Here is a 20,750-nt window from a genome sequence, read left to right as displayed (position 1 = left end):
AAATTCATGATAAGTATATTTTAAAAAATCTATGTACTTATAAGAATTTAGAAAAGTGAAGTAAACATCCTAGTATTGCATTTACATAAGAAAATTATGCTTCAGAGCCGCAATGACACGAGGCGGCGGGTAAACCAAAATCTAACATATGAAGCAGAAGTACATAATGTACATAATAATACAGTATACATATACATAATGTACAATTAACCATTATTGTAATAAGTTTTAAAGATATCGTATCACCCAGCAGATAAGCTCTTACTTTGGAAATGCAAATAAGATTAAACTCAGGAAAACACTTTCTCCTCTGGCTCATTTCCATAGAGCATACACACTCTAGCACCAGCTCCCTCTAAACACTAAAACAGAAACTCTTTTGAAACTCCACAATGTACCTCTTCAGTTACCGATCCAGCGATCTCATTGCATGTCACCAGTAAGTCATTCCTAAACGGAGCTGTTTATGTGTATTCACATAACGATGTCCAGCTTCCAGTGGAAACTTATTTACTGAAATGACTTATGGCAAAGAAGGCCAGAATCCTCATTCTGTTAACCCTTTCGCACTCGGCAGTGGTTCATCAGCCAGTAGGTTGAGAGATTCTCTTTCTCTGGCCTGTAATACTATAATTAATGCTAGCACTATCTCTTTGAGACCTTTCCAGAAAAAAGTGTATTCAGTGCTAAATATTTCTTCCCTAGAAAATAAAGAATGTGTCCTGTTACCTGCCATCATCCTTGATCCACTTCCCTTAAAATGCTCATCATTCACGTGCAGCAGGCCACCAGTTAGTGAATCGGTCTTTTCAAATATTGGTGCAATCACACGTTCTTCCGGTGTCCATTTGTTATCATTCTTTTTTTTACTCCCTTTCTGTGCACACCAGGATCGCTACTTTAAAAAGTCCAAAAAAAGCCAATGTTTTCAAATAATTCGACTAATAAAGAATAAAAAACCAATTCTTGTAAAATTCCAACTCTTACCCATATTAGTCATATGAAGTACCAACCATATGCAAGAAGACAAATCTCCTTCAAAACAGAGATTATATAATTATGGGTACAATATGATATGTAAGAGTTGGCATATGAAGTGGATAATGTGAATAAGGAAGGATTTGCAGAAGAAGTGAAGCAGAAGGTCAAAAGGAAGAGAAAAGCGAGAAATACTTTTCTACGGGGAGATTAGGAATGTGAGTACACAGATCAGGCACACGGCATCTAGGTGTTTCCTAGGAACCTGGAAGGAAAAGTACAAAATACATGGAAGAAAGTAGAGAGTGCTCTGGAAAAGACCATTGGGAAGAACCTCAAGGGCTACACTAAAACCTGGGAGTTCCACTGCCTAACACCACGACTCATTAGACATGGGAGTCCATAATTAGATTTACTCTGTATTTTTTTTGTTTTAGCTTTTAAATTACAGTAATGTATTAATTGAGGAATTTCCCATGGTACTACCAGTGCCTTAGGAATCTGCCTGCTGATGCAGGGGCACAGGTCCGATCCCTGGTCAGGGAAGATAGCACATGCCACAGAGCAATGAATCCTGTGCTCCACAACCACTGAAGCCAGCACCCTGGAGCCCACGCTCAGCATCAAGAGAAGCCACTACAATGAGAAGCCCAAGCACTGCAGATGTAAAGAACCAGTGCAGCCAAATAAATTAAAAAAAAAAAAAAAAAAAACCCTCAAAGAAAAAGGTAACACTTAATTTAGATGATTTTTAAAATGACATGTGGCACATCCACCATGAAAGAAGAAATCAAATTTAGGCGGGGCGGGGGCAGTTTACTTGTAAACCACCCACATGGGTGACATCAGCATCATGGATGAAAGGCAGGTGCCTCATCGGCTCTCCCGCCACCAACAGCAATCTGGCTCCATCCATGGACATACTCAAAGTGCTAGGAGAAAACTGCCAACCAAGAGTACTCTATCCAGAAAAGCTGTCTTTCAGAAATGAAGGAGAAATAAAAACTTTCCCAGACAAAGCAAACCTGAGGGAGTTCATCACCACTAGTCCCGCCTCATGAGAAACGCTGAAGGAAGTCCTCAGACTGAAATGAAAGGATGCTCATTAGTGACATAAATTTACCTTTACAACACACTGGTTAAGGCAAGTATGCAGTCAACTCCAGAATACTCTAATACTGTAACACGGTGGTATGTTAACAAACATATCCCTAGTGAAATATAAAATTCATAAATCACAAACATTAGCTCAAGTTAGAAATGATTTTACAGGAAAGTAACAAATGACCTACTGTTAAATTTTGATATAGGCTTACCTATCAGAACCTTTATTCTCCATAGCAGGAAACGCCTGCTTGTTATTTCCTCGACTCCTTCTCTGCTCAATCAGTCGCCTCTCATCAGCAGCATCTTTGTGCTTCTTTTCTTCTTCAACCTTTAATGAAAGTTTGACACTAAGAATAATTGCTATTACTTAATTCTAGAGACTCTGTTTCCAGTTTATTATTTGACTCAGTATTGGCCCTGATTTTAAGTGATAAAAATATATTTGTGCTTACATAAATTTTATCACTTACAAGTCACTGAAATTTTTGTAAAATGTGCTTCTTTCTGAGGGAAAGAAACAAAATTCCCAAAATTTCAAGAAAGGCTTTTTTAATAAGATACAATTATTCACATCCAGTCTTCCCCATCTGACTGGCAGAGATAGAGAAATAAAAACACACAACATCTGTCCTCTTTGGTCTTTACCACCTGGATTTTCCATTAAACAGTCAGATGTAGAGGATGTGACACCTTAGTGCCTCAGAGACAGAAAGGAAACTTTCTTCTTTCTGCACTAAAGCTATTCTTTCCCCACTGCCTTTTCTAATTCTTTTTTCATTTGGATCCAGGAGATAGCAAAACCCTGATGGTTTTCACTGAAATATATGAACCAAAGTTTACCAAAACACAAGGAGCAGAATGAAACTGAGGAGGTGTTAGTGTGGAATTCTGGAATATAAGTAATGCTTCCCAATTCCACATTCAGTAACCATCAAATTTTATAGCTAGAGGGTATAGAAATAACTATCTACCTTTGCCCCACTATTTACCAATAACAGCTTTAAAATTAAAAAAAAAAGGTTAAATGAGTTGTTCAAAGCCCCTAAAGTGGCATTCCCTAACATTTTATGGCACCAAAAGAGATAACACAATTCTGTACTCTTGAATCTGATAAAATTACCAAATGAATTCCTCAAATGAATCAGGTAAGTTAAAAGCATGACTTTGGCAAAGTAATTTAATTCATTAGTTGGAGTAGGGTTCATTCCCCTTTTTCTTTAAAGGAGAATAGCTACATTTTTTTCTTTTTTTGTCTTACACAAAAGAGCAAGCAAGTTTAAAAACCTACTACTGAAGAAAGAAAAATTTCACAGCATCTAAATATATGAAAATACTCATTTCTGTCCTATTACCATAATAAGCATTTTGTGTAATGAAAAGGTTTAATTGTTAAACACCAATTCAAGATGCTACAAGAGGACTCTGTTTTAAAATTGATCGTAAAAGACAAGTTTTAATTTGTAGAAGAGAAATGTTTATGTGAGGATGAAATTATGAGGCATTTTAAAGTACTACTATGACATAAGAAAGAAATAGAAAACCCTATTTGAAAAGATCTTATTCAAAATTGATGGCGAAATCAAAAGCTTTGCAGACAAAGCAAAAATTAAGAGAATTTAGCACCACCAAACCAGTCTTACAACAAATACTAAAGGAATTTGCAGCCAGTAAACACAAGAGAAAGGAAAGACCTACAAAAACAAACCCCAAACAATTAAGAAAATGTCAACAGGAACATATATATTGATTATTACTTTAATATAAATGGATTCAATTCATCAACCAAAAGATACAGAATAACTGAATGAATACAAAAACAAGAGCCAAATATATACTGCCCATAAGAGACCTGCTTCAGACCTAGAGACACATACAGACTGAAAGGAAATGGATGGAAAAAGATATTCCATTTGAATGGTAACCAAAAGATAGCCAGTGTGGCAACTCTTATTTCACACAACATAGACTTTAAAAATTATAACAGACAAAGGACACTACATAATGATCAAAGGATCAATCCAAGAAGAAGATATAACAATTGGAAATATTTATGCCCCCAACATAGAAGCACCTTAATACACAAGGCAAACACTAACAGGCATAAGAGGGGAATTCAACAGCAACACAGCCATAGTGGGGGACTTTAACACCCCACTTACACCAGTGGACAGATCATCAAAACAGAATCAATAAGGAAACACAAAACTTCAATGAAACATTAGACCCAATGGATCTAATTGATATCTTCAGGACTTTCCATCCAAATGCAGAAGAATACACTTTATTCTCAACTGCACATGGAACATTCTCTGGGATAGACCACATCTTGGGCCACAAATCAAGCCTCAGTAAATTTAAAAAATTGAAAATATATCACGTATCTTCTCTGACCACAACACTATGAGACTAGATATCAACTACAGGAGAAAAATGTAAAAAAACACAAACTCAGGGAGTTTAAACAATTCATTACTAAATAACGAAAAGGTTATTGAAGAAATAAGAAGGGAAATCAAAAGATTCCTAGAAACAAATGATAACAAAAACACGACCACCCAAAACCTATGGGATTCAATAAAAGCACTTCTAAGAGAGAAGTTGATAGCAGCACAATCCTACCTCCAGGACAAGAAAAACTTTGAACAGGCAACACTCTACATTTAAAGCAGCTAGAAAAAGAACCAAAACCCCCCAAAGTCAGCAGAAGGAAAGAAATCATACAGATCAGAGCAGAAATAAATCAAAAAGAAAATGAAGGAAACAATAGCAAAGATTAATCAGACTGAACACTGGTTCTTTGAGAAGATAAGCAAAATGGACAAACCACTAGCCAGACTCATCAAGAACAGAAGGGAGAAAAATCAAATTGACAAGATTAGAAATGAAAAAGGAGAAGTTACAACAGACAACACAGAGATGAAAAGGATCATAAGAGAATGTTATGAGCAACAATATGCTAATAAAAGGGACAATCGAGAGGAGATGGACAGATTCTTAGAAAAGTTCAACCTCCCAAAACTGAATCAGGAAGAAATAAAAATTACAAACAAGCCAATTACAAACACTGAAATAGAAAGTGTTATCCAAAATCTCCCCAAAACAAAAGCCCAGGACCAGATGGCTTCACAGGGGAATTTTATCAAACATTTAGAGAAGAGCTAATGCCTATTTTTCTGAAACTCTTCCAAAAAATTGCAGAGGAAGGAACACTTCCAAACTCATTCTACGAGGCCACAATCACCTTGATACCAAAACCAGGCAGAGACAACACAAAAAAGAAAATTACAGGCCAATATCACTGACAAACACAGATGTAAAAATCCTCAACAAAATTCTAGCAAACACAACTCAACAACATATTCAATAGCTCATATACCATGATCAATTCGGGTTTATGCCAGGGATGCAAGGATTCTTCAATATACACAAACCAATTTCAATGTGATGCACCATCTTAACAAATTGAAAAATAAGAACCATATGATCATCTCAATAGAGGCAGAAAAAGCCTTTGACACAATTCAGCACCTGCTTATGACAAAAACGCTTCAAAAAATAGACACAGGAGGAACCTTCGTCAACATAGTAAAGGCCGTATAGAATAAACCCACAGCAAACATTATTCTCAATGAGGGAAAATGAAAAGCATTCCCTCTAAGATCAGGAACAAGACAAAGTTGTCCATTCTCAGCACAGTTATTCAGCATGGTTTTGGAAGTCCTAGCTATGGCAATCAGTGAAGAAAAAGAAATAAAAAGAATCCAGATCTGAAAAGAAGAAGTAAAACTCTCTCTTTTGCAAATGAAATGATACTACACATAGAAAACCCAAAAGAAACTATCTATTTTCTAGTAAAAGAAAATTACTAGAGCTAAACAATGAATTTAACAAAGTTGTATGATACGAGGTCAATACACAGAAATCACTTGAATTCCTATATACTAACAATGAAAAATCAGAAAGTGAAATTAAGGAGCCAATCCCATTCGCCACTGCAACAAAAAGAATAAAATATCTGGTAATAAACCTACCTAAGGAGACAAAAGACCTGTATATGGAAAATTCTAAGACACCGAGGAAAGAAAAGAAAGACGACATAAACAGGTGGAGAGATATTCCATATTCCTGGGTAGGAAGAATTAATAGTGTGAAAATCACTATATTACCAAATGCAATCTACAGATTCAGTGTGATCACTTTCAAATTACCAATGGCATTTTTCATAGAACTAGAACAATGTATACAATGGACTATTACTCAGCCATAAAGAGAAACACATTTGAGTCAGTTCTAACAACGTTGACAAACCTAGAGCCTATTCTCCAGAGTGAAGCGAGTCAGAAAGAGAAATATAAATATCATATACTATTCACATATACATGGAATCTACAAAGATTCTGAATCTACAATGGTACTGATGGATTTATTTGCAGGGCAGCAATGGAGAAACAGATATATAGAGAACAGACTTATGGACATGGGGGGAGAGGAAGTGGGGAGAGGGTGAGATGGATGGAAAGAGTAACATGGAAACTTACAATTCCTTATGTAAAATAGATAGCCAATGGGAATTTGTTGTATGACTCAGGGAACTCAGAAAGGGACTCTGTGACAATCTAGAAAAGTGGGATGGGGAGGGAGATGGGAGGAGGGTTTGGGAGGGAGGGGACATGGGTGTACCTATGGCTGATTCTTGTTGATGTTTGACAGAAAACAACAAAATTCTGTAAAGTGATTATCCTTCAATTAAAAAATAAATACATTTTCTAAAAACCCCATTTGAAAATTTCATCGTTTTCTTCTTTTTTCCCTGTAAACAGCACATAACAGCTCTAATTTTCTTTCTATGCCTTCAATGGCACATAAAGGTTGAAGGAACAATCTAGATATAAAAAAAGTAGTAAAACTATGATTATCCAAATTGGAGATTTAAAAGTTTTCAAATACATCTATGATTACCATGCAGAATTCAATATTCACGGAATCAGGAAAGAACAAATGAGCTGAAAAAATCAAGTAACCACAATGACTGAGTTTTAGATATGGAAGAATTTGCATTTTAGTTTAACATGTGTAACAAAGAACTGACATGCTAATTTAACACCTATAAATACTGAAGCTAATAAAGTTTCTTAAAAATAAAACTTGAAAATAACTTCTTAACTTAAAAAAATACTTCTTAAAAATAAACTTCTTAAAATTTTATTCTTTAATAAAATTCTTAAAATGGAATATACATATTACTAGAGATATTTTTTAAAGTAAAAACTTATCTTTCTGAGATAATTTTATAAACTCTGTTGGTAATTCTTTCCTTATAATTTTATAACAAGTAGTCTACATAAGAAAAAAATCATGAATTGTGATTTCATTCATTCAATGTGTGTGACTTGCAGATATTAGGAAAAGATAAATCAGAATCTCTCTGGGGGTGGGGCGGGGTGGAGTTCTACATTTTTTTCTTTAAGACTGTTGCAGCTTAAAATTTTCTCATGTCATGAATAGAGTTTAAGAATCTCATTTATATAATTATAAATTATAATTTTAGTAAAGGGCAAGATAAAATGCTTATTTCCTCTTTATTTTCAAAAAGATTCAAAACCTCCACCAAGATTATACCAACCAGTAAGATAAATTAGTTAAATACATTCAGTATGTATCAAACAGTAAGTTAGTAACCGCAAGAAACAGAAGGGCCACAAATTCTTAATTCATAATATATCTGCTAAGGCCTAAAATAGAGCTCATCTAGAATTGCCTATGAATGAAAGTTTTGCTAGATTAAATAGAAGACATCGCTTGATTAATTTCAAAGTGAGAATTTTTTAAAAAAGAGAAATTACTTCAAATTGAAATGAACTTCCAGAGGGAACTATATTCAATATAGATATATACATATACAAGTGTAACCAGGTCACATTGCTATACACCTGAAACTAACACAGTATTGTAAATGACTACACTTTAAAGAAAAAAACAAAAACAACCACCAACCTCAAAAACAACCACCAAAAAAGCTAAGTATCAAATTTTCTTTCAGGTCTTCATAAAAATCAGCTATATGTCATTCAGAAGAGTATAAGTATTGAGTTTTCACAACCTCACTTTCTCCTAAGTTGATGTAAATTACTTCCACGGCTTAAATGAAGGGATGGAAAAGAAGCCTCCTGCCCCACTGGGATGGCACACAGCAGCAGTTACTATTTCAAAAGTCCCTGATGAGGACTCCCCTGGTGGACCAGGGGCTATGACTCCAGGCTCCCAATGCAGGGGGCCCAGGTTCCACCCCTGGACAGGGAACTTCATCCCACATGCTGCAACTGAGAGTTCCCACAACTAAGACTGCACGCAGTCAAATAAATAAATGCTTTAAAAAAAAATAATAACAACAAAAAAAAATAATAACAAAAAAAATAAATAAAATGAAAAAAATAAAAAAGTCCTTGATGGACAAGAAACTATGCTGAGGTCACTTATCTGAGGCAGGTGAGTATTTAAAGGACGAATCCCCCATTTCCTCCTTAGTCTGATATATTATGCTTCAAAGTCAGCTAGAGGTTGGGTTAAGCAAAGGCTATTTGCAGGCTTAAAACAAAAATATTAACAATAATGGAAATAAAAATAGTCACCGTGGCACTTAATGATGTTGACAAGCATGTGCTCTTCACTAAATGAAATGCTATATATACACACAGCCGCCTTTGAAGGATGCATTACTATTTGCCTTTTTGTACCAGGAAACTTATTTGCTGATGATAAGTACTGTGCCCAGGGTCATAACCCTAATAGGTAGGAAAGCTAGGAGTTGAACCCAGCCTGAAATCTAAAGCCCATCATTTTCGTCTGTATCATCCACCTCTGACTTATCTTTGTTAAAGGAACTGTTTATCCAATTAAACCTATCATTCTTCCTTCTACCTTCATTTAAAATGAAAACATCAAAATGTACTAGAAATGAAAAAGGATAAAAACTGGTGAGCCCACAGTATCTGGGGACAGGGATTACTCATCACTTTTTTGTTGCTGCTTAGTCACTAAACTGTGAAGGACTCTTCTGCAATCTAATAACATCAGTATATTTCAGAGAAAGTAACTGAAAGCAAAGAGTCATCCAAAAGACAAAATCAAGTCCTTTATGTTTAGTATGCATCTTTTAAGGAAAAATATATACGAAGTAGAGGTTAAACGATCGTTATAAAATAATTAAGAAATTCAATACTGTCATAAGGTAAACTGAAAAGCAGAATCCATATTTTATAAAGCTAATGAAACTAGTATGAAACCCCTCAGCTACTACAAGATCAACCAGAAAAAAGAATAGGTTGCATATGACATCACTCAATATTATAAAGGAATATGAATCCTGCTATATATTCCTGCTATATAGTTTTTCACGATTCCCAGTCAGAATAATTGATTTTCTACCTAACTGATGAAGTGTTGATCACAAATGAAACCTGTTATTAATTTAATCTTGATCTTAGCACCTGAGAACAGCACTAAGGTTTTTAAAAAGAAAAAGAACAACTGTACCTTTTCATCTTATCAACCGCATGTATATCTGCTTCTTTTTTTACTAAAAATTCCACCATTTGCTGTTTCCTTTCACTTATGCCAAGTAAGAGTGGTGTAAGGTCATCCTGTAAAACAGGAAAAACCATTTCTAATGTACACAGTTAACCTATTTCTAAAGTGAACGGAAAATCATGCAATAGATTCTCTGAACTTAAACATATAATTCAGAAAGTAAACAAAAGGAGCCCCTCCTCCTCATCCCCTGGCGCGCCTTCTATCTCTTCAAGATGCTCCTCCTCCTGGCCTTCCCTGGGGGTCCAGGGGCTAAGACTTGAGTTCCCAAGGCAGGGGGTCCAGGTTCCATCCCTGGTCAGGGAACTAGATTCCACGTGCCGAAACTAAAGATCCCACGTGCCACAACTAGACCCAGTGCAGCCAAATACGTCTTTCAAAAAGATAACTAATAAAATGCTCCTCCTCTACCTCTTCCAAAGATGAACCACAGAGTCATTCTCTAAAACTCACTTTCAACATTTACTGGTTCCAAGGATCTTTCTTCTATCATAGTATTTATCACGAATATTGTAGTATTTACTTGCTCTATTACTAGTCTCAACACTCCTCCAGAGAGAATCAATCAGCTACCAAATCAACTGCATATTTTAGGAACAATGCTGAGGCAGGACTATATAATATTATCTGTAGCATGCATAACCTATCCAAGGATGACCAGGAGTAACCTCATGAGGTTTACAGACATTCCAATGGGAATATTATCCTCTACATGAACACGCAAAGAGAAAGGTTGTTTTGTGTTTTTCTTTCTTCCAAAAAACCAACTGTGGGCACCATGTTTTTTGCTTTCTCAGCAAAGTCTCCTGAAATTTAATCTTACTCATTCTCCTTTGCTTGTTCCTTCCCCCGCCCTTAAGTTAACCTGACAGGTCAGCTTTAGCTAGATGCTGTTTTGACACAGAACAACACCGCTTATCTTCAAAGACCTTTCTTGACGACTATCATGTAATTACCTCCAGATCTCCTGGAGGAAGCTTCCTTAATCCCAGTGTTCTGGTCTCTGTCTTGCTTTACTGTTCTTAGTTAAAGATTACAAGGTCAGTTCAGTTCGGTTCAGTCGCTCAGTCGTGTCTGACTCTTTGTGACCCAATGAATTGCAGCATGCCAGGCCTCCCTGTCCATCACCAACTCCCGGAGTTCACTCAGACTCACGTCCATCGAGTCAGTGATGCCATCCAGCCATCTCATCCTCTGTCGTCCCCTTCTCCTCCTGCCCCCAATCCCTCCCAGCATCAGAGTCTTTTCCAATGAGTCAACTCTTCGCATGAGGTGGCCAAAGTACTGGAGTTTCAGCTTTAGCATCATTCCTTCCAAAGAAATCCCAGGGCTGATCTCCTTCAGAATGTAAGTTACCAATAAATATGCACTCAGCGTTTTCTCGGGGAGTTGCTCTTCCGTGAATTCTCCCTGCGCTCTCTCTCATAATCCTGTGTGTTTGGGAGACTCATTCAGTGTGAAACTGCCACAACCAACTTAAAATTCTAATTTGAAAAATTCAATCCCATCCTTAAGAAATTCTTTTAAAATATGAAACAATTATATATTAATTAGACTGTATTTAAAATCTTGAAATAGTTATCAAAATAAACTATAAAACAAGAATTGGAAACTCAAATGCTTATGGAGGGAAAGCTGGTGGCCTGAGTAAGTGAAAAAGCCGGATGAGGCTGGCAAACCTGTGAACACGCGCCCCATACAGAAGGGGAGGCCTCCACACGCAGAGTGAACAGGGCGGCCTCCACACGCAGACCAAACAGTAGAATGGGCTCAAGGGGGACCAGATTGAGTTCTCCAAGAAGCCTGAAATGCAGACTTCCGCATGAGTTTGCTAAGTTTTACATGTTGACTCAGTCTGTGGAGGTAGGTAAGCTAAACATATCCAAGGACCACATTTGCTCTGTAGCCCACTTGTGGTTTCACGTTTTGCTGTTTCCAAACAGGTGGGCATAAAGCAAATATTTGTATGTGAAAGCTTTCCTTTCTTTAGTATCATGTGTTTCACAAGAAAAGTGGGTCTCAATATGTAATAAAAATTGCTGTTGACTCATAATTTTATTAAAATAAATTTAAAAAACAAGACTCAAAATTCCCACTTTAAGAATGTTTCCACTGCTTGTTAAAACTACAATCTGTTTCTAGAATTCCCCCAGATTATTAACCAAATGAATAATAAGTTCCTAAGACTGCTGAAACTAAATTATTAAAAGAATCCCCATCTGTACTAACTTCATGGGTTTTGATGTTTAAAGCTGTCGTCTTGCTTATGCCAGGGCTCAGCAAATCTAACACACACACTGCAAGAGTCTGTCCTGCTGACACCAAAAGAAGGCTCATGAGTTACTATTACTGCAGTCAGGAACACACTGTTGGTAACAAACATCTGTCGACCTAATGACCTGGTTGATAACAGAAGGTGTAAAATTCTTAAAGGGTCAGACTCTACAGATGAAGTGACTTTGCCATGAGCAAATCTCTACAGACTCTTGGAGTGTCACTGAATAATTAGTGGTTGGAAGAAAAAGGAGTTATATTATTCAAGCCAATAGATTTTGCCAAAAATATCCCTTTTAACTTCTCAATCACAGAGGCAGAGGAAAAAGTCTGGCTAATATTGTTGCAAAGGAGGGAGCTGATGGAAGTAGCCAGCATTGATCAAACTCCAACTCTTCTATCGATTACTTATTTTTGAGATAGGTGCACTTAGAAATTATCCTTAATCACTCCATAGTTCTTCACCAAGGATCGTATCAGAATCTCAAGGAAATATTTCTAAATACACATGTCCAGGCTTTCCTTGATTTATTTCATCAAAATCTTCAGGGAACAGCCTAGGCTTGTAAATTTTTTTATAAACTTTCCCAAGTGATTGTGGTTTTCACCAGCACACTCTAGCTGAGAATTAGCGCAGCAAACATTCCAGTCTCATCTCTCACCCACATGGCCAATTCCTTCTCTTACTTGAGGATTTGAAGAAAAAAGAAAAGTATAAGAGGTAAGAGTCATCAAAACAGAACTAAATTTTCCTGGGTAAATAATGGTAGAACAGGGACTAATAAACACAAAAGGCAACCTGATCTCATTGTTTATAAACCCCTTACTTTCCATCAAGACCTTCTAGATTGAGAGCAGAGTCCAGACTCTTGTCTAACTGGCTGTTTCTGCCAGAATAGGATAATATTTCTGTTAAATATTTGTTCTTCTCTTTTTTTCCCAACTTAATCACCTCCTGTTCACTGCTGATCTGATTTCTGCAAAGTCTTCCTAAAATTGGTATCTAGGCAAGTCTCCAATTCACTCAATCTCTTTCTCAAAATAACAACTATTGTCCCTGAGACTGAAAAGCACCTTACCGAAATATATAAACTGAAGGGGAAAAAAAAAAACCAAAACCCAAAACCTTGGGACTTCTGTGGTGGTTCAGTGGCTGGGTCTCAGTGCTCACAGTGCAGGGGGTCTGGGTTCAATCCCTGGTCAGGGAACTAGATCCTGCATACTGAAACTAAGACCCAGCACAGCCTAATAAATATTTAAAAAAACACCTCTTCTTGGCATACCCCAACTGCCAAAATTCCAACTTGATCTGCATTTTTCACCTGCTCGCTCCTTTGCCTTTCCTTTTAGCCTCTGAAGCCTTGGGCAATGAGAGAGAAATCATTTTTATATAAATCATTTTTTCGTAAAATTGGAATGTGTTAGCAGCAGCAAGATTTCTATTATGTTGTCAAATGCTTGTTTGAGTTTTAAGACAAAGTCTATTTCCAAGGCAAATTTTGCTTTACTGTGTTATTTTAGACTAATTAGAAAAAAAAAATTTTTTTTTCAATAAGGGAAAAATACTTGGAAAAAGTTTTACCTTTAACAAGTGCAGTGTTATCACAAATATCTGCCATCAACACAAAAAAGAATGCTCTACTCCCTAATGCTTCTTGAGCAATATCATGATTTAAAGTGATATCTTAGACAATCAAGTGCTTTCAAAATATTTTCACTCAGGGAAGGCTGGAGCTTCCAAACAAGGAAAACTGAGCCCACCTGTGAGAGTTGGGGAGCTCTCTCTGCAGCTCCTGGCCGAGCTGCAGCCACAGGAGAAAGAGCAGGAGGGGCAGCTTCACCATCATCAGCTGCCCACACTCAGCTGCAGCCCCGCTGAGCGCCCCCCAGGGCTGAGCGTGGGAGACCCACTTGTACCTGGAGAACCAAGTGGTCACCAGCACAAGTGAACACCCTTGCTGGGTGTCAAACGTGACCTGACCCACGTGACCAGATCTCAGAACCGGGGTCCTGGAGGGCTCAGGGCTCCAGGCCTGCTGCCTCCCCAGCCCACTTGCACCCCCCAGCTCCCCCTGCTGGGCACTGGTTCTCCTTCCTCCTACCCCCATCCCTCCTCCAGCAGCTTGAGCCCATTCCCTGAGCCGCTGGAAGCAGCTACCCATCACATTACTTCACTCCCCCCAAGCCTTCATTTTTTGTAGGACTGAGCGCCGAAGAATTGATGCTTTTGAACTGTGGTGTTGGAGAAGACTCTTGAGAGTCCCTTGGACTGCAAGGAGATCCAACCAGTCCATTCTGAAGGAGATCAGCCCTGGGATTTCTTTGGAAGGAATGATGCTAAAGCTGAAACTCCAGTACTTTGGCCACCTCATGTGAAGAGTTGACTCATTGGAAAAGACTCTGATGCTGGGAGAGATTGGGGGCAGGAGGAGAAGGGGACGACAGAGGATGAGATGGCTGGATGGCATCACTGACTCGACGGACGTGAGTCTGAGTGAACTCCGGGAGTTGGTGATGGACAGGGAGGCCTGGCGTGCTGCGATTCATGGGGTCGCAAAGAGTCGGACACAACTGAGCAACTGATCTGATCTGATGTGAGCCTATCACCCACTCCTGAGCACGTTCTAGTGGGAAAATCTTCCTTCTGGGGTAGAAGGGTGGCTGAGGGAGCTTTGCCCTTTCTGTGGGCTCTGATATTTTCCACCCACCTGCTGGCGTGACTTTGGAGTTGTTTCCATGGTAACAGGGCCTGCTGGACACTACTCAGTCTACCTATTTACATACTGTTATCAATAAAACACTTCTCGTTTAGAAAAATGGTTTGCAAATATTTTGTGAATAAAGTTAGTTGAGCTATACCTCGTTCCTGGCTTCTATATTGGCGTTATAGGAAAGCAGCTTTGCCGCGAGTGATACATTCTGGCAAAAGACAGCATAGTGGAGAGCGGTGTTGCCATTGACATCCGTGACATTTGGGTCGGCACCATGCTCCAGCAGAAGAGCCTCACACTCCTCTTCTTGACATTCTATGGCCTGTCAGTGTTGTGCCAAGAAACAAGAGTGTGAATTCTAGGAATTCAAAGTAAATAGTCCACAAGCTTCACCAGTTCCCTATATTTCAATGAGATACATTCATCTTTAGTCTCAGTAGTTAAATCACATCCATCTCATGTGGACATGGCTCGCTGCCCCATACCTTCATCAGCGCGGTCTTGTTTTCACTGTCACCGAGGTTAAGCTGGCATTTTTTCTCCAGGAGGAGAGCTACCACCTCTGAATGGCCATTGGCACAGGCCAAGTGGAGCGCAGTCCTATGAAAGCAAGACAAGTTTTTAGGAAACTGTAGTGTAACTGTTTCAAAACAAATAACTGTTTGTGTGATTGAAAACACTCAATAGCATGGTACTCCTATCCCTCTGAAACAAATATTTCATTTTCTTCTGGAGAAAGAGCAGCATATATTAGTTTAGCTCCTCTTACACAGTAAAGAAAGTACAGTCTACCTGAATAGAATGCGTGAGACCTTGAGATTCAGCTCAACTTGGGTTTAAATTTGACTTTGTCACTTATTAGCCGTCACTCACCCTCTCTGTACCTCAATTTCCTCACCAACAAAATGGAGAGAGAGTACTAGTTATCTCACAGGACACTGATGCGATGCTTAAATGAGATCCACGCACAGGGTTTAGAACCATCCCTTGCACAGATAACAGCTAGTGATTGTTAGATTGTATTATCATATTTACTACTATTACTACTATCTTACAAGGACAACATCTGAATGAAGTCAAAGGATATGACACCTACTTTGCAGATATGTTTTGAAGATTAGAGACAACACTGTACTTCGATGATTCTAATGTGCTCATTTTCTCACATTTTAACGTCTCTGACATTGGAATATAATTTATAATTCATAGTCTTTACAACTATAAACTGTAGCATTTTTGTTTGTTCATGTCTCTTTTTTCCTGTTGGTTAATTCCCGTGAGGTGTTTCCATCTAAGCTTGCTTTAGAGATGACGTGTGTTATATATTATTATATCATACAGGTGCACCACACAGTGACCCACAGCTGTTACAGGTTACACTGCATTTAAGGGACTATAACATCTTAGCTATATTCACCATGTTGTACAATATGTCGTTGTAGCTTGCAGGACTTTAGTTCCCTCACCAGAGATCGAACCCTGGGCCCAGAGCAGTGAGTCTTAACCACTGGACGGCCAGGAAATTCCCAAAATTCCCTCGACTTCTGAAAAGACTGAAAGTGTCACAGGATACCAATCCTCACAAAAAATTCTAAATTAAATTGAAAATGACAAATTATTTTTATCTGTGCCACATTCCTATTAGTGCCAGAAAGACAAGTCCTGTCTGCTCATCCAACTTCCCTACACACAGCTTGATCTACAGAGATTTTTAAATTTGGGGGGTTGCTAAATCAACTTTCAGATTTCTTTTCTTCTTTTTATTTGGGGGTGGGGTGGGGAGGTGAAACCCAGGAAACTCCAGAATTCTTGCCTTTGAAATCATTCTTAGAAAGGTCTCTGGGGTGGGATATACGTATACTTACAACTGATTCATGATGTTGTACAGCAGAAACCAACACAACATTGTAAAGCAGTTACCATCTAATTAAAAAATATTAAGGTTAATAAACAGTAGAACTAGAAAAAAAAGGTCTTTGTCGGCACACAAAAAATGTATAGATAGGAATTTCAGTTTTCTTCTGGTACTTTTCTCACCCTGTGTATTTAAAATTTTTGATCCATACTCCATCTGAAACTTTTGGTGAGATAAAAATCTAGTTACTTTTCTCTAAATAGTTACCAGGTTATTTCTCCCACATCTACACATAATTTATCTTTCCTAATAGAAAATGTCACCCAGCAAATTTTGATACCTAAAAGGGCAAATCTTTGCCTACTACACAAAACTTTTAATTTCACCACAACTAAAGACAGCATGTGTAACCCCAAATCTTTAAAACCACAATGTGTTTATTGGTTTAAATATGGAAAGACCATAGATCCTAAGAAAATGTCCTCCTGTTCAAGGACACAGCCAGCTTCCTACTTCAAAGCTGTCTTCTAAGGTCCTTCAGCAAAGAACATATACACATAAGTGTACACTGATATAAAACAGTGTAGCTGAAGAATTTTTAACCCAGAAGTTGGCCTGTCATGAGGATTATTTTTCTCACTATATAGTTTTTTGTTGAATTGTAGCTGAAGAATTTTTAACCCAGAAGTTGGCCTGTCATGAGGATTATTTTTTCTCACTATGCAGTTTTTTGTAATATATAACATTATGGTATAAAAATGTGTACATTAAAGATAAGATGCCGACAACATCAAAAATCTGTCCACTGCCAATATCCACAATGGACGATCCAAGGGAAGAAGAGTTTTCATAAATCACGTGAGAAAAACAATGTGAGAGCCAGGGAGTTCCAGAAGATTTCTTGAGGGCTGTAGAACTTGAGAGCTCTTTCTGCTGCTTCTGCTGCTAAGTTGCTTCAGTCGTGTCCAACTCTATGTGACCCCATAGACGCAGCCCACCAGGCTCCACCATCCCTGGGATTCTCCAGGCAAGAACACTGGAGTGGGTTGCCATTTCCTCCTCCAATGCATGAAAGTGAAAAGTGAAAGTGAAGTCGCTCAGTCGTGTCCGACTCTTAGCGACCCCATGGACTGCAGCTTACCAGGCTCCTCCGTCCATGGGATTTTCCAGGCAAGAGTACTGGAGTGGGGTGCCATTGCCTTCTCCTACTCATGAGTAGATCATGTTAATGCATGCATAACAACAAATGAAGAGGAGGAGAAGGAAGAAGGGAAAAAAAGATGCTATTCATGTTTTATTTCAGTTCTGTGATTACTGTCATTCAGTTAAATCACTTTAAAACGACCAGTAAAGTGCTCTTTAAGGGGGATTATAAGTGGGTCTGAAAGCAGCTAAGGCTTTTGCAGCCTATCAAGTCTGTGGGGCGCTGGATCCCACAAAGGTGTCTGCGAGCCTTGGAGGGGAAACTCACAGGAGGGAGCCCTGCCAGGCCCTTCCTCCCACTTACCTGTTCTTCTTGTCCTTGTCATTCAGGCCATTCTTTCTGAGCAACAGAACCAGCTGCACTTTGGCTACGTTGCCTACGCTGGCAGCTTTGTGGATCTTTGTGAGGTCCCTGTCTCGGGTGTGGTACCCGGGCTGGAAGCTGGTTCTACGATGACCTCTGTCTCTCCCCAGGCTGATGGAGGAGTCTAAGGGCGACTCGCCCTTCTCACTCCTGTAGCCAAAAATCTTCTTCATCGCAGAGCCTATGGGCTCCAAACACACCTCACCTCCCCCTCGGCTCTTCACAGTCCCCTAAACCCAACACAAGCACTACAGGGAAGCCTGTCAGCTTAATGGTTTGCTTAACGGTTTGGAATCTTTCATCCCAGAATGATCGTTGCTAAGCGACACCTCTAAACACATTGCCCATGTGCCAGAATGCCCAGTGTGCATGTGCAAGAACTGGAAGTGCATTTTTCAAAAGAAGCAAACAATATCAATAAACCCTTACCTAAGGGAAGAAGGAGAGGAAACTGAAATAACCACAGAAAGGAAAGCGACATTACAACAGATACCTCAGAAGTAAAGAAGCATAATCATAAGGGGCCGTTATTACTCATGAACAATTACAAATTGGAAAACCTAGAAGAAATAGATAAATTCTGAGAAACATACACCCTGTCAAGACTAAAACAAGAAAAAATAGAAAAACTCAACACTCCAGTAACAAATAAGGAGATTCAAATATTAATTAAAAAAAAAAACACAAAAACCTCCCAAAAGCTAAAAGCTTAGGACCAAATGGATTCAGAGCTCAGTTCTACCAACATTCAAGTAAGAATTAAAAGTAAGAATATGCAGAAAAAACACTTGACAAAATTCAAAACCCACTCATGATAAAGGCAACTTGTGTCCTCTTCGTGACTGGTGCTTTTCTGTACCAACCCTGGTTTTGTTTTGTGTTGTTTTTCTCTTCTTTCAATTTTCAGAGCTTCCCTCAATTACCCAGTCAGTTGGTGGGTCAGTCATAGGCCTGCCTGAGGTGGCTCGGCCGGGGCTGGTGCACACAGGCGGCCTCTGTGGTGACAGCCCAGCAAGCCCTGCCCCCGCCCTCCTGGGCTGTGTGCTTCCCAGGAGGCCACCCTCCCGGTCTCCCCCATGGGCTTCACCTGCTTCCCCGGCCAGCCCACAGCATCCCTCTCTCCAGCTTTCTAATCTGCCTGCTGGTCCTTCCCACCAACTCAGGCCACATGATTGAAACATGTGCTTTGATGCTCCAGGAATGTGCGTGGCACCCTGGGGCCAAATGCCTGGGGTTTTGAAGAACATTCTGCTTCTCAGTAGTTCTGCTCATTCAGTGAAGGCCATCACAGAACACATAACCAAAATATTTTTGTTGGTTTTTTTTTTTTTTTTTTTTTTTGCTTGTTTAATGTTTTGGCTGTCCCTCTCAGCATGCTGAGATATTAGTTCCCTGACTGGGGATTGAAACTTTGCCCCCAGCATTGGCAATGCAGAGTCCTAACCACTGCACCACCAGGGAGATCCTAAACCGACGTATTCTTAACTTGCAGAGTCTGGTATTCTGCTCCTATGAATAAATATGCGCACACAGGAGGCACAGGGCGCGGCTGACCTTGTGGTCTGCCGGCTGTCTGGGCAGTGGGTGAGGACTGGCCGAGACCCCCAGAGCTTCCCACTGAGAGGCCACAGCTCTGTGCTCTGTGGGTGGTGAGACGCTGCCCCCTCCTGGCCTGATTTGCCACGTGGACACGTTCCTGAAGACGCATGTCCCCCTGGTGGAGGGAGGAGGTGACACTTTCAGAGAACATTTATGAACCGGTTCTAATGTGTGTGATTTCTGGGCGTCTCATTGCTCTGAGGAAAGTGCTGAGCAGCTGAAACAATGAAGAATGGGGGGACCACAACAAGGGCAGGTGGGCCTCCGGACGCGGACCGAGGGATCTCAGGAGAGGAGAGGCCGAAGCCCAGTCAGGCCAAGGGCGCAGGTGTGGTGCTGGCTCACGACCTCCGGTGAGCGGGGAGTGCGGAGCCCCAGGCGGGGGTCCACGTGCGGTCAGGCCCCCCTGGTTTCCCGAGTGTGTCCCCGCTGCCCACTCCCACCTGGCACGGCCTTTCTCTTCCCGCTGCTCCCTGCTCAGCAACCAGCCACAGCCTGTGTGTAGACAGAAACCAGCACAGGTGCGGAGCCTGCGTGCAGGCCCCTGCTCCCTGCATGGGGTGCTCAAGCCTCCCATTTCCTCCCTGTCAGTGGGAATGCCGTCTCCTCTCCAGCAGCCCCAGGAATCCCACATGGGGAGAGTTTACAGGGCCAGACCCTGCCCATGATAACCTCACAGGGTCCAGGAACATGGTCAGCCCACCATAGATGTCCTCTGTCACATGGAACTCAGCATCTTCCGCCCCAGACTCCTCCCTTGTCCTCAGTTTCTGTGGGTCGCCGGCATCACTGTTTCTCCTGGAGGCCTGGTTGGACCCAGCCTCCTCCTCTGATGCTCCCAAGGTCAGGGGCTGTGGGCCAGTTTTGGGTGAGGAGGAGAGAAGGGAGGTGGTATGTGGTCCCTGGGAGCGTGACCACCTGTGTGAAACGGTCTGTTTTCCTGGCCTGGCCTTGCTTCCTGGGACCCTATGCCTTTCTCTCCCACTGGCCCCTTCTGGTTCCTTCCCTTCGAACCTGTGTTCTCTCCTGTCACAGCCCAGGCCGCACCTCCACTCCCCAGTCTCTCTGGCCA

The 20,750-nt window shown here is 40.1% G+C and overlaps 3 protein-coding genes across 5 annotated transcripts in view; 2 read left to right on the top strand and 1 right to left on the bottom strand.

Annotated features, from left to right (window-relative positions):
* Positions 1–20,750, top strand: part of LOC132346864 (uncharacterized) — a 186,561-nt gene that overhangs the window by 24,454 nt on the left and 141,357 nt on the right. The window lies entirely within an intron of this gene.
* LOC615768 (ankyrin repeat domain-containing protein 26) lies at positions 771–18,364 on the bottom strand. Of its 3 annotated transcripts, XR_009496799.1 has the most exons (6): positions 18,020–18,364; positions 15,143–15,257; positions 14,806–14,979; positions 9,619–9,725; positions 2,295–2,413; positions 838–898 (listed from the first exon to the last, which is right to left on the bottom strand). XR_009496799.1 is itself a non-coding variant. In XM_025001343.2 (5 exons), exons 1-5 carry the CDS (start codon positions 18,250–18,252, stop codon positions 826–828), a joined length of 714 nt encoding a protein of 237 aa, XP_024857111.1. In that variant the 5' UTR covers positions 18,253–18,364; the 3' UTR covers positions 771–825. The 3 variants fall into 3 exon arrangements, 2 of the variants coding, with proteins under 2 accessions (XP_024857111.1, XP_002692154.3); XM_025001343.2 differs by lacking the exon at positions 9,619–9,725 and having other exon boundaries at positions 771–898; XM_002692108.7 differs by lacking the exon at positions 838–898 and having other exon boundaries at positions 2,283–2,413.
* Positions 19,904–20,750, top strand: part of LOC101909551 (uncharacterized) — a 43,114-nt gene continuing 42,267 nt past the window's right edge. The window contains 1 exon segment of the mRNA XM_059892863.1: positions 19,904–20,031. Within this exon segment, the coding sequence (XP_059748846.1) occupies positions 19,904–20,031 (128 nt within the window).

The sequence above is a fragment of the Bos taurus genome, chromosome 13 (assembly GCF_002263795.3).
Source record: "Bos taurus isolate L1 Dominette 01449 registration number 42190680 breed Hereford chromosome 13, ARS-UCD2.0, whole genome shotgun sequence".
Classification (NCBI taxonomy): Eukaryota; Metazoa; Chordata; class Mammalia; order Artiodactyla; family Bovidae; genus Bos; species Bos taurus.
This window is presented reverse-complemented; position numbering and strand designations above follow the sequence as displayed.

What these genes read in the sequence shown, in the direction of transcription:
- LOC615768 (XM_025001343.2), bottom strand. Translation starts at nt 18,252, where the DNA reads ATGAAGAAGATTTTTGGCTACAGGAGTGAGAAGGGCGAGTCGCCCTTA. An exon ending in ACAAGACCGCGCTGATGAAG is followed by an intron (nt 14,980 to 15,142) that starts GTATGGGGCAGC and finishes CAACACTGACAG; the next exon opens with GCCATAGAATGTCAAGAAGA. An exon ending in GAGAATAAAGGTTCTGATAG is followed by an intron (nt 899 to 2,294) that starts GTAAGCCTATAT and finishes GACTTTTTAAAG; the next exon opens with TAGCGATCCTGGTGTGCACA.